General features: G+C 43.0%; 1 protein-coding gene across 2 annotated transcripts; it reads right to left on the bottom strand.

Annotated features, from left to right (window-relative positions):
- Positions 1-1167: 1167 nt before the first annotated feature.
- Positions 1168-12890, bottom strand: GPRC5D (G protein-coupled receptor class C group 5 member D). Of its 2 annotated transcripts, XM_054444225.2 has the most exons (4): positions 12746-12890; positions 10130-11069; positions 3112-3179; positions 1168-1706 (listed from the first exon to the last, which is right to left on the bottom strand). In XM_054444225.2, the coding sequence occupies exons 2-4, from the start codon at positions 11022-11024 to the stop codon at positions 1635-1637; spliced, it is 1035 nt and encodes a 344-aa protein (XP_054300200.1). In that variant the 5' UTR covers positions 11025-11069; positions 12746-12890; the 3' UTR covers positions 1168-1634. The 2 variants fall into 2 exon arrangements, with proteins under 2 accessions (XP_054300200.1, XP_054300201.1); XM_054444226.2 differs by lacking the exon at positions 3112-3179 and having other exon boundaries at positions 1342-1706.
- Positions 12891-13119: the final 229 nt, after the last annotated feature.

Below are 13119 nucleotides of genomic sequence, written 5' to 3' on the forward strand. Positions count from 1 at the left end.
TAATGACTGTGTGGCTTTGGGTAAGTCATTCTGTTCTCCCATCTGCAAGGTGGGAGGGATGACTCAGACCCTGGGACCCTTCTAGAGGCACACCTCTGACTCTGGTCCTCTTATTCTTGTAATAGATGACAAACGAGTATTAAGCGCAGATGAAAACATTCGGAAGAATGTGGGGCTGATGAGGAACAAAGGCAAGAAAATTAGCGCAGAGGCACCAGCTCATTAGAAACATCAAGACAGGCAGACTATGCTTTTTATGTTCACCACATAAAATCCTTTATGAGCATTTGCTGGGGTGGCTCTTCCTTTGCTGTTACCGGCTCAGCAAAGCAGGTCATGCCCTCAGCCATGTCTGCTGCCCAAGTAGCTGTCACAGGGAGGTAGCACCAGGAGAGAAAGCCTGCCAGCTTGCAAGTCCGTGGCAATGTCCGTATTCTTTAAACCGCCCAATTGTGGTGATCCTGAGGATTTGGCTTTAACTTTTGTAGACAATTCTGGACCTATCGTATTTTGAGTTCCTTTACAAAAAAATTACTAGATACCTCACACTCATTAGGATGACCACTGTAAACCAAAAATAAAAACACCCCAGGAAATAACAAATGTTGGCGAGGATGTGGAGAAAGTAGAACTCTGTGCATTGTTGATGAGAGTGTAAAATGCTGTAGCCACTATGGAAACAGTGTGGAGGTTCCTCAGAAAATTAAAAATAGAATTATCATATGATCCAGCAATCCCACTTCTGGGTATACACCAAAATAATTGAAAGCAGGATTTCAAAGAGATTTTTGCACATCTATGTTCATTGCAGCACTATTCAAAATAGCCAAGAGGCGAAAGCAACCCCAGATGTCCATTGACAGATAAATAGATAAAGAAAATGTGGTATAGACATACAATGGAATATTATTCAGCCTTAGAAAAGGAGATCCTGTGACATGCTACAACATGTGACATGGACCTTGAGGACATTATGCTAGGAAAGATAAGCCAGTCACAAAAAGACAAATACTGTATGATTCTATTACATAAGGTATCTAAGTAGTCAAACTCACAGAAACCAAAAGTAGAATGGTGGCTGTCAGGGGCTGGAGGGAGCTGTTCAATGGATTGAGAATCTCAGTTTTGCAAGATGAAAAAGTTCTAGAGAATTCACAACAGTGTGAATATGATTAACACTACTGGACTGTACACTTAAACATGGTTGAGATGGTGAAGTTTATGTTCTGAGTTTTTTAGCACAATTTAAAAATTGACCAGACATGTAACCCAGTAGTAAGCTGCTACTAACCTTGTTGTCACATTAGAATGCCCTTAATTTCTTCAGACAGGGTCTTTCAGTTCTGTGAATAAGAGGCACCAATTCTTTCCAGCGTTCCTAAGAAAGGGAATTTTGCAGTTACACGAATGAAGAAAGAGACACAGTCAAAGTAGGGTGGCCAGCAAGATTGTAATTATGTTCAAAATGGTGATCTTCTGGTGGAGGGTCCTGGTGGATGGAGGGGTTAGGAAACAGAAGGTGGGATGTGCTGACTCTTCATTGGCAGCGTGACTCTGTGGGCCCCCGTGGTCTGTCAGGGCTATGCTACCGAGGATGGTCTGCTGGGTTTTCTCCACTTGTGTTTCCTGTAGATTTATACTCCTGCATCTTGCTGGGGGCTTAGTTTAGCCCGTGGGATGGAACACTCTTGTGTGGGATCAACAGTCTGGAAAGGAAGAAATGCCATCATCAACTTTCTGAGCAACAAAAGAAATGATACTCTCCAAAGTTATGTTTTTGTTTTTTGAGACAGAGTCTCGCTCTGTCACCCAGGCTGGAGTGCAGTGGTGTGATCTGGGCTCACTACAAACTCTGCCTCACAGGTTCAAACAGTTCTCCTGCTTCAGCCTTCTGAGTAACTGAAATTACAGGCATGCACCACCATGCCCAGATAATTTTGTAGTTTTAGTAGAGATGGGGTTTCACCATTTTGGCCAGGCTGGTCTTGAACACCTGACCTCAAGTGATCCGCCCACCTCACCCTCCCAAAGTGCTGGGATTACAGGCATGAACCACTGTGCCCGGCCCTAAAGTTATGTTTGAAGTATTATTATCTCACCTTCATTTAATTCTTTGTCAATAACAGAAGAAACGTACTGAGCCTACCTATACCAGGCTACCCCTTAGCCACGAACAAGAATCTTTTTGCAAGCAAGGTTCTTGAATAGCTGATCACTGGAAATTGAAATGAATCCAAGAAACTCTTGGAGGGGATAATAAAGATGTTTTCATTATGTAAATGCCCTCCTGAGGGTTGATTAAAGCACATGATACAGCTATGGCCTGGTCCATGTGTCATTCTAGGAAAAGGCAAATTCTCAGATAACATACCAGAGGGATTAGCTTAGTGGCCTAGTAAATTCATTGAACAAATGATCTGAGGGTGGCTTTCACATTGGGGTTTTAGTTACTTTTGATCCCCGTAATGTAAGAATTGTGTCCCAGTGTGATATTTTTGGCTGTTTAGATTTGTATGTCTTCAAGTCTTCACAGCCCAAATGTGAATTACCCCCAAACTACTCAGCAGTGCTCCCTCTGTTTTTGCCTAAAAAGGATTAAAATTTGTTCATCCATCTGGGCATGCAGATGATGATGACATACCCTGCCCAGTTCTTAGGGCAGCCTGGGCTGCTGGAGCTAGACAGTGACTCAGAGAAGCAGTCAGTGGGGCTCAGGTGATAGGTTCAGACAACTGCTACTAAAAGCTGACCCCAAACTCAGACATATTTATAATCCTGTATTGTCCCCGAGGCAAAATGCGGTGAGCCTACTGCTCTTCACCTTCACACAAAAGCTTCAAGCTGCCCTTTCTTTCCAGGGACAAGCACTTGCATCAGAATGCTATATTGTTGCTGGCGATGAAGACTGGGAAGGTTTGGGTGAAGGCTGTCTTGCGCCACCTGTTCTGGCTTAAATCTGGGTGGCTCAAGCTCCACATGCCTTTAGGGATGCTCCTGCCCTGTCTCTCCTCTCTCAGGTCAGTAAAGCCATTAGAAATGAAGCCTGAGGCTGTCCTAAGGAAGGAGTGCTTGCTAAGTCCCTCCTGGGTGAATGTAAGTGAGGACATTTACCTGCTGCTGAATGGGAGTACCATATGAAGTTAATGCTACATCCTCCTCAGCTCCATCACTGTCTCGGGCTGAAAGCCAAAGGAGGGAAGGGCTGGGTTAGTGTCCGAGAGTCAATTGGAAACAGCACATGAGGACTACAGGAAAACTCCATGGCTTGCAAACAGGCTCTTCACTCTTTAAAAGGAACTCTGAGACCGGGCACGGTGGCTCACGCCTATAATCCCAGCACTTTGGGAGGCCAAGATGGGCAGATCACTTGAGGTCAGGAGTTCGAGATTAGCCTGGCCAACATGGCAAAACCCCATCTTCGCTAAAAATACAGAAATTAGCTGGGCGTGGTGGCGTGCACCTGTAATCCCAGCTACTTGGGAGGCGGAGGCAGGAGAATTTCTTGAACCCGGGAGGCAGAGGTTGCAATGAGCCGAGATCACGCCACTGCATTCCAGCCTGGGTGACACAGTGAGACTAAATAAATAAATAAATAAGAGGAATTATCAATCAGTTGTAGCTGTTATTGAAAAAGTTTGTGATTTAAAGGAGTATATTTAAAGTTGATGTAGAAAGCATGGGTAGCGTGTGAGTGTTTAGGAGAAGCGCACTGGCGTTGGGAGAGCACTAGCTCCGAGTCAGTTTTTGCTCTCTCAGTATTACTGTGTGGCCTTGGGCATCTCACTCTTTTCAACAGTCCCTTTAGGCTTGATTCTCTACAAGGTTGAATTTAATTTTTCAAAATTTTACAAATTTTGCCCAGGTTGATCTTAAACCCCTGGCATCAAACCTCCTACCTTGGTCTCCCAAAGTGCTGGGATTACAGGTCTGAGCCACCATGTCTGGCCTGAATTCAATTTTTAAAATTGGACATAATAAAAGAGATAACTTGAGACAATTCTATATTGTTGTAGGATCATCACAGACATAGGTATTTGTTTAATGGCTGTCTCCTCAACCAGCCTGTAAGCTCTGTGAAGACAGGAGCTGTGCCTGTCTCTAAGAGCAGGTACTTGCTGGGTGCCTAGTTGTTTTTTGATGATCACAGACATAACCGTGTTAGTAGGGTTCACACTTAGAGGTTTCATGTTGAGTGGATGGACCCTGGAAAAGGACTGCTTGGCTCTCTCATTTGTGTTACCTATCTAGGGCCAAGTTCCTTAACCTTTTGTTGCCTTTGTTTCCTGATGGAAATAAAAGAGGAATAATGGCAGTCATAACACTAAGTCTGTCTCATAGGATTGTTTTGAAGATTATGTAAAATGTTATGTAAAGTCCTTGGAACAGAGCTATCCTTTGTTTATGATTATTGGTGGTGGTGCTGGTGCTGCAGTTATAGTAGATGCTCTGACATCCTCTTCCTAGTGGCTTTTTATTTTTTTTTTATTTTTTAAAGGGGCTGATGCTGTGATACATGAAATGCTTGTCTTTCCTTCATGGCAGAACAAACTGAATCCTTGGCTCAACTTCATTCCTTGTGTCATAACAAGGCTCCTTCACACTCAGTCTCTTGGGAACCAACTTTCATCCAACATTCTCATCAAACCAGATCATCAGTTAGAAAAGCCTAATTCTTCCAGCTCTAGCTATAGTTCATGAGTTTACCAAAAGGCTGAGTGTTTTTTTATACTAAACCTGCACCACTGTGTGAGAGGAAGTCTGAGCTGAGTAAGACCTTCCATTTATCTGTGGAGGAGGCAGGGAGGGAGGTGATGAGCAGCATTTAAAGATGAGGAATCTGAGGATCCTAGGGTTTGAGGACCTTGGTTTGGTCTCGAGGTTGGTAAGAAGCAGAGTCTCGGAGCCTGGGCATGTGCGGCCCGATTCTGCACTCTTTCCACTGCGCTTTGCTGCCCGATTATGCTCTCGCTCCCTGAATTTGTTTTTTTAAATTGAAATGTAATTTTTTTAGAGTGTGCAGTGGCGCAGTCATAGCTCACTGCAACCTTGAACTCCTGGACTCAAGTGATCCATCCCACAGCCTCCTGAGTAGCTAGGACCACAGGTGTGTGCCACTATGTCCAGCTAAGCTCTCTGAATCTTTATGAATGACACCATCCTTGACTTATCTGTCCTCAGACCAAACAAATCCTGCCTATAACCCCACTGTCTTCTTCCTTGCTTTAAGCTAGTTCTCTCTCTGTGACCTGTAACTTGAGGGTGACAAAAAAGAACTTCCCATGAAAGAACAAACAAACATGACACCATCTGGGACCATTTAAGTTGGATTTCCCCTGGTAAGGTGAGTGTGCCTTGAAGAAAAAAATGTTGAGAATTGTCAAAAAGGGCTATGTTCAGCAAAAGTTGGAGTTTGCTAGGGAAACAACCAGAAGGGCTTATGTTTGCAGGAATAGTGTTCTCTTGGTTCATCTCGTTTTATACTCGTTGATCCATTTTTACATTATGTAGACTCATTGATTATCTAATGCCTTCAAAAAGAGTCATACGAGGTTTGTCTGTATGCATCCAAACACTGGATGGAAAAATGCCTACAGTACTGTGACACCTCCTTTCTTTCTTTCTTTCTCTTTCTTTCCCTTTCTTCCTTTTCTTCCCTTTCTTTCCTTTCTTTCCTTTTCTCTCCCTCTCTCTCTCTTTCTCTCTTTCTTTCTTTCGAGTCTCATTCTCATTGCCCAGGCTGGAGTGCAATGCATGATCTCAACTCACTGCAATCACCACCTCCCGGGTTCAAGGGATTCTCCTGCCTCAGCCTCACAAGTAGCAGGGACTACGGGTGCCCGACACCACGCACAGCAAATTTTTTGTATTTTTAGTAGAGACAGCATTTCACCATGTTGGCCAGGCCGATCTTGAACTCCTGACCTCAGGCAATCCACCCTCCTCGGCCTCCCAAAGTACTGGGATCACAGGCATGAGCCACCACGCCCGGACAACACTTTCAAATACAGATGGGTCTTAGTGTTAGCAAATATGATATAATGATATTCCTGTTAGTCTAGTCTAAAACAGATAAGGCAGGCAATAATTAGAAGTTTTCCACTTATAAAACAATTCATAGCTGATATTCTACTCTAAGATTTCTGCTCTTTATATCACATTTAAGATTCTCAAAAGACCTACTGATTTTATTCTATTTATTTATTTTGAAGGTTAGTTATCATTTATTCAGGAAGAGAAATATTCCAAAATTTACTAACTCCAAATTAAATATAAAACAAGTATTATATTCATCAACTAATTAATGAAGAATATGTTAAAAAATAACATAATCCCAGGAGCATGTAAATGGAAAGTAGTTAAACATCAAAATAATTTCAGAATTACGTCTCTATTTTATTTTGCATTTTAATTGCTTCATTTCATGTACACAAATTCTTTACCCTAATCTTTTTGTTGAAGTTTCCTGTACTTAACAATATGCTGAGCATGTTGAATTTCAATCAAATGCTGTGAGAGGATTTGATTGTGTGAGGCCAACTGATTTTTAAAAGTCCAATCAATATACAGCTTTTCACGGACACACTTATAACACAGAGCAAATAATATTTATACCCATTTGTTTGGTATCCTACAGTAATATACCTGATTGCATTTTCATTCTCCATCCAGATGTTTTTGTATCTTAAAATTAAGTCCATAATCCACTTCAGAGGAATAAAGCCTAATCTTCTTTAGAAAGACTTCCAGGGAAATGAAATTCTTAATCCCCTTTGCTGATCTGTTTCTGTCTACCAACTCTTATTTTCATTTTTAATCTAAATCTCTCATGCCTCTGCGTCCATTTCCACCCACTATCTTTAGTTGGAGATGGAAAACAATAGGACAACCGCCTCTTGGGGAGAGGTCTTCACACTTGTGAAATTTTCTTTCTTTCCTTCCTTCCTTCCTTTCTTTCTTTCTCTCCTTTCTCTCTCTTCTCTCTCTCTCTCTCTCTTCTTTCTCTCTCTCTGTCTCTCTCTCTCTTTCTCGCTCTCTCTGTCTCTCTCTCTCTCTTTCTCTCTTTCTTTCTTTCTTTCAACGGAGCCTTGCTCTGTTGCCCAGGCTGGAAAGCAGTGGTGTGATCTCCGCTCACTGCAACCTCTGCCTCCCAGGTTCAAGTAATTCTCGTGCCTCAGCCTCCCAAGTAGCTGGGATTACAGGCAGGCATCACCATGCCCAACTAATTTTTGTATTTTTAATAGAGACAGGGTTTTACCCTGTTGGTCAGGCTGGTCTCTAACTCCTGACCTCAGGTGGTCTGCCTGCCTTGGCCTCCCAAAGTGCTGGGATTGCAGGCGTGAACCACTGTGCCCGGCCATACTTGTGAAATTTCCAGCTAGGGATCCCTTGTCCTACTCTCCTTTTAGCTGAATAATTCTGGTCTCATAACCCAGTGGTAAACTAAATAATTATGTGACCGGAATCACAGCTACAAACAGCATTAGTCAGAAGTGTCACATCACAAATGCATGCCTCATGGACTGAAACAAAATGTGTTTTGGGACAGAATTTCGAGAGAGAACTTGGATAGTCTGGTAAAGCACATAAAGCTTAAGAATGACCATCTCATTCTGACTGTCTTCACCTTACCACACAGATCTGATGTTATAAGCCTTTAATCATCTTTGTGGGGTTCTGCCGAGCCTCCCCAAACTTCCCACACTTCTCATTAGTGGATCAGTGGGTATCCTTGCTAGAGACTGACCAATTGCGGGTACAATGGCACAGTTATTCTTGCTGACCACACATCTGCTTATACAGTACTGTGATTGTTTCTTGAGCAAACAAAAGCAAAGACAGTGGTAAGTTGTTTCCCTACTATCAGCTCATGACCTACCATAACACTTAGGATGTTTCAAGTTATTGTTATACTTCTCTAGCTCTTACCTATTTTGTATCTATTTGTATGTTTTTCCTAGCTAGGTGGAATCCTGCACTTTTAATTGAGTTTTAATCGTTCTTCTAAATTTTGATATTTGTACTTCTTCCAGGTGACCTAAATTCTCATTTTACTTTCTGAGCTTAAGCTTCTGGTTATTTTGCCCAATCTTGGTGAACAATTCCTTCCTTCCTTCCTTCCTTCCTTCCTTCCTTCCTTCCTTCCTTCCTTCCTTCCTTCCTCCCTCCCTCCCTCCCTCCCTCCCTCCCTCCCTCCCTTCTTTCTTTTTTTTTTTTAAATTGAGACAGGGTCTTTCTCTGTCACCCAGGCTGGAGTGCAGTGGTGTAATCATGGCTCCCTGCAGCCTCAACCTCCCAGACTCAAGTGGTCTTCCCACCTCAGCCTCCTGAGTAGTTGGGACCACAGGCCTGTGCCACCATGCCCAGCTAATTTTCTGTAGAGACGGGGTTTTGCCATGTTGCCCAGGCTGGTCTTTAAACTCCTGAGCTGAAGTGATCCACCCGCCTCGGCCTCCCAAAGTGCTGATATTACAGGTGTGAGCCACAGAGCCCAGCCAATCTGTATGTTCTTTACAACACTATTGATTTTTTTTCCACAAAATTTCAAATTACGTTGATGATGACTATCATTGGCAGACTATTTCCTGCCCAGAAATGGATTTTCTAACCTTTCTTGAGTAACAGGATACTCCTGGCCAAACCAGGAATCATCATATTTTAGCAGGCCCTTGCTCTTCAACTGAGATACTCCTTCGAACCCGTTCAACACTTGACTGGTACTTTGTGGGGTATGGAATATTGATCGTTACAAAGCTCAGTGTATTTTGGTTTATTGTGAAACTCTAAGAATGTTTTTTGCTCTGACTTTTGTTTCCTGGAAACACACAGCAGCAACAAAAACAAACACAAAAAGTTTTATCTTCTAGTAAGAACTATGAGAAGTATTTTCAGGAAAGATTGACTCTGCAATTCTGCCAAAAAACTCAGTGATGTGATTATGCATCACCAACAAGCAATGGAAAACTTTTATGGGAAAAAATGTGTAGTGTCAATTTCCAACTTTTGGTTAACTGAACTGAAAAGAATTAATGGATGTATTTATCTGAACAGGATTTAATTTGAATGTGCAATTAGCCGTAGATTACAGCTCAAAAAAAGTGTACGTACTTAAAAGGAAGCTCATGTGAATTTTTTTTGAGCCTGGTGAACATTATGTGTGCTGTACAATATATAAAATAACATCATCATTACATATTAGAAATAAAATGTGAGAAATCAGATGCCTATTAAGACACAAAAATTGATGTAAAACTGTGATATTGGGTTTTGGATAATAGCCCAGATGTTTCAGAAAAGGAATTAATGAGTGTTAACATATTTCCAGATAATTGAAATTAGCCACTATTTCCCCCAGGTTGTTGGGGTCCAAGCGTCCTTGTTGCCGTGGATAATATATTTTATTCCTTAACAAAGTGTAGTCAGGTGGCTTGAATAAAAATATGACCCAGAAATTATTACGAAAATGTCACATAAGCAAGTTACTTTCTTTCTCCTAATGATCACACATCTGAGTCTTTACTCAGAATTAGGATATAATGGCTCTTCCTCTCGCTTTTTGTAAACCTTGAAGGATTTTAAACAGTAAATGGTTTGAAAAGTTGAGATCCAGAAGGGATTGGGCTTTATGGCTTTAATGAGGTGGTGAGTCTTATGAATCAGTTTAAGATTATGTTTGGGCAAATTAGCTTTGAGACAAATTTTTAAAATGTCCATCACTGCTGCCAGGATCGGCTTTTGCACTCGAAGGCCAATACATCTGGACTTAACATTAGATGTCATGCAAAATCGCATGGTCCAGGCCTAATGTAGGGCCGGTTAACTCATTTTATAGTGGATGCCTTTCTTTAGCCAGTGTGAACATTCAGAGTCATGCCCTCTTTATTTAGGGCCTTTAATTCATGTATGTCTTGGTGTCTCCCTATAAAGCTCTATGCCTTGGAAGAACTCATTTTTCATAAAAATTTAACCTTGATTCTGGGAGTCTGCATTTCCATGCTTGAACTATGAAGCCACCCACCCCAAATCTGACCATTTTCTTTTAGTTTCCTCTTGGCTCATCCTACTGCATGATTTCTCTCCTGCTTCTCCTGTAGGAGCACCTCCCTGCTCCCTGAATCCCCCAGGAAAGTACCTCTGGAGAGCTCCTGGTTCTCCACTCGGAAGCTGTGTTGGTAGGCTGTGACGGGGCAGGCATTGCCTTGTAAAGGGCACTCCTGTCTACACGATCTGTAGAGAATGCAGAGCTCAGGGACGATGTACAGCAGCAGGAAAACCCATGCGTTGGTGACCAGGGCAATGCAGACAACTGGGTCGTCCCACTGGGGCTGTCGCTGGAACTGCGGGTTGCCTCTCAGGAGCATGGAGATCCACACCACCCAGATGATGATGGAGAAGAGCACAGTGATAAAGATGAGCCTTCCATGCTGCTTCCAGTTCTTACACGGGCCACAGAAGGTGGCTTTGGAGACGAAGAATGTGAGGGCCATCAGGAAGAGGACATAGACCAGGAGGACAACAAAGTCCACATTGAGCTGGCAGGGTGTCATATTCACAAACATCATACCTCTGGTCATGATGAGAGTCACGTACTCAATGGCAATAATGACTTGCAACAGACTGCAACCAATAGCAATGCACAGAATTGTCATCCAGGAGAAGGAGACACAACCCCGAACCAGCTTCACTAGGTTGGAGGCATGAGCTAAGAGGCATGAGAAACAGAGAGCAAAGAGAACCCCAAAGAGAAAGTAGCGTACGGGGGCAGTTTGTTGATTGAGCTGGATGATGAAGGCAAAAGCGAGTCCGAAGAGCCCCAGGACACTCAGGAGGAAGAGGAGCTGGGTGGGGAGGACATTCCACTGGCTGCAGTCTTGGATCTTTCGCATGAGGAAGAGAAATGCTAAGAGTAGCAGAATTGTGACCACAATGCCAAGTATGGCCAGGGACTCCAGAACGACGCCCCATGGCCCCTCGGCGTCACAGGGAAGAAAATAGTCTCCAGTGGACTCGATGCAGTCCTTGTACATGCTGACTTACGGGTGTGGACCTCACCAGAATGGTTTTCTGATGCCCTGCAGAAAAAGAATGAGACAAATTGACAACTCTGCATCTCTTAGGTTGGTGCAAAAGTAATTGCGCTTTTTGCTATTAAAAGTAATGGCAAGAAGGCTGGGCGTGGTGGCTCACTCCTGTTATCCCAGCACTTTGGAAGGCTAAGGCGGGCCGATCACTTGAGGTCAGCAGTTCGAGACCAGCCTAGCCAACATGGTGAAACCCCATCTCTACTAAAAATACAAAAATTAGCCGGGTGTGGTGGTGCACACTTGTAATCTCAGCTACTCAGGAGGCTGAGGCGGGAGAATTGCTTGAACCCAGGAGACAGAGGTTTCAGTGAGCCGAGATCGCCCCACTGTACTCCAGCCTGGGTGACAGAGTGAGACTCTGTCTCAAAAAACGAAAAACAAGGCAGGGTACAGTGGCTCATGCTTGTAATCCCAGCACTTTAGGAGGCCGAGGTGGGTGGATCACTTGAAGTCAGGAGTTCAAGACCAGCCTGGCCAATGTGGTGAAACCCCATCTCTACTAAAAACACACACACAAAATTAGCTGGGCATGATGGCATGCGCTTGTATTCCCAGCTACTTGGGAGGCTGAGGCAGGAGAATTGCTTGAACCCGGGAGGCAGAGGTTAAAGTGAGCCAAGATCACACCACTACACTCCAGCCTGGGCAACAGAGTGAGACCCTGTCTGAAAACAAAAACCGAAAAACAAAAAACACACAAACAAAAAAAGTAACGTCAAGAACCACAACTACTTTCGCACCAACCTAATACCTACAAGAATGCCTATTGGGTGGTCCATGCTGGGCACTGTAATTTCTCTCATTCTGAAATGAAGACACCTGGGCATATGAATTAAATGTCTTTACCAAAATTGTTCCTAGGACACTGTCGAGAGCCTGAGTTACATTTTGTTTGACTCCTGATACTAATCTAAATGCTAAGCTTCCCTGGGGGAAGAAATTCAGAGATATATGCAAACATAGTCTAAGGGGATGGGAAATGCCATCACACATATTACCCCAAATTTATCTCAGTTTTATATAGGATGTCAGTAAAGGAAATGAGAAAGGCAACATAAACCCCTCAAAACTATCTTGGCTTCATCTTGCTGGGAAAAGCTGAACAGACTTCACTTGATAATATGTCCATTTGCATATGCTAATTTCCAAGGCTTTGAAAGCTAATACAAAATCTTTTTCATAAAAGGAGGTGTATGAGAATGTTTGCATGACTGATGGAATTCAGTTATATCAGACTCCAGAACAAGGACTGCCAACATTAATGGATCATTGGATCGTTCTAGACACTGATGCACTGCTTGAAGGAGACAGGCAGATAAATTACTGGGAATAAAATTTCCCAATAATTTTAATGACTGTTCATTTTTTCAGTTAATTCAAGTCAATCCAATGCAACAGGTTGTAATTAAACACCTATTGTATGTTCTTCAAATAATTGTACAAAATGGTCCCTTTCTTTAAATACCTTTTTGAACAGTTTAGTACAAAAGTCCGTGTCTTGACTGAGGTAGCCTAGGAAAAAGATCCCACATATTCATTTGAAAAAAAAAATCAATTGCAATTGAATACCCCTTAGCTCTATTTCCCTTCAGTTATCCCCAGACCAGATGGCTGGAGTGACCCAGGTTTACAGCTGAGGGCATGGCCCCCCAATTCCAACTTACCTTCTCCGTGTCCACTCTGGAAGCTTAGGCTGTAGTGCTGGCGAAGTTGTAACTGCCAATGAGTAAGAAAGCCAACCTCAGCTTCTTTAATCTCTCCCCAAATGGGCGGAAGAACTGTAGGCTCTCACTGAGGTTCCTGCAGTATCTATAAAAAGAGCCGGAAGGACAGAAAGACACACCTATTCCAGTTTCACCGCAACTTTTCTACAGAGATTTCCTTGGTGAGAACAATTCTTTTTCATTCTACTGCTGACCAGAGGCACCTTGGCCTTAGGGAGCGGGTATAAATCTGAAAGTGGGTGTAAATCTAGGAAAGACGGCTTCCTCCCTGTGTATTGCGACACATTCAGGGAAGCTACACCAGGCCCTCAGGT

This window comes from Pongo pygmaeus, chromosome 10 (assembly GCF_028885625.2).
Source record: "Pongo pygmaeus isolate AG05252 chromosome 10, NHGRI_mPonPyg2-v2.0_pri, whole genome shotgun sequence".
Taxonomy (NCBI): Eukaryota; Metazoa; Chordata; class Mammalia; order Primates; family Hominidae; genus Pongo; species Pongo pygmaeus.

Excerpts from the sequence above, each read along its gene's own strand:
- GPRC5D (XM_054444225.2), bottom strand. The coding sequence starts at position 11,024 with ATGTACAAGGACTGCATCGAGTCCACTGGAGACTATTTTCTTCCCTGT. Across the intron at positions 3,180-10,129 it reads GAACCAGGAGCTCTCCAGAG|CCCGAGACAGTGATGGAGCT; the intron begins GTACTTTCCTGG and ends TTTGGCTTTCAG. Across the intron at positions 1,707-3,111 it reads GTACTCCCATTCAGCAGCAG|ACTGTTGATCCCACACAAGA; the intron begins GTAAATGTCCTC and ends CTTCCTTTCCAG.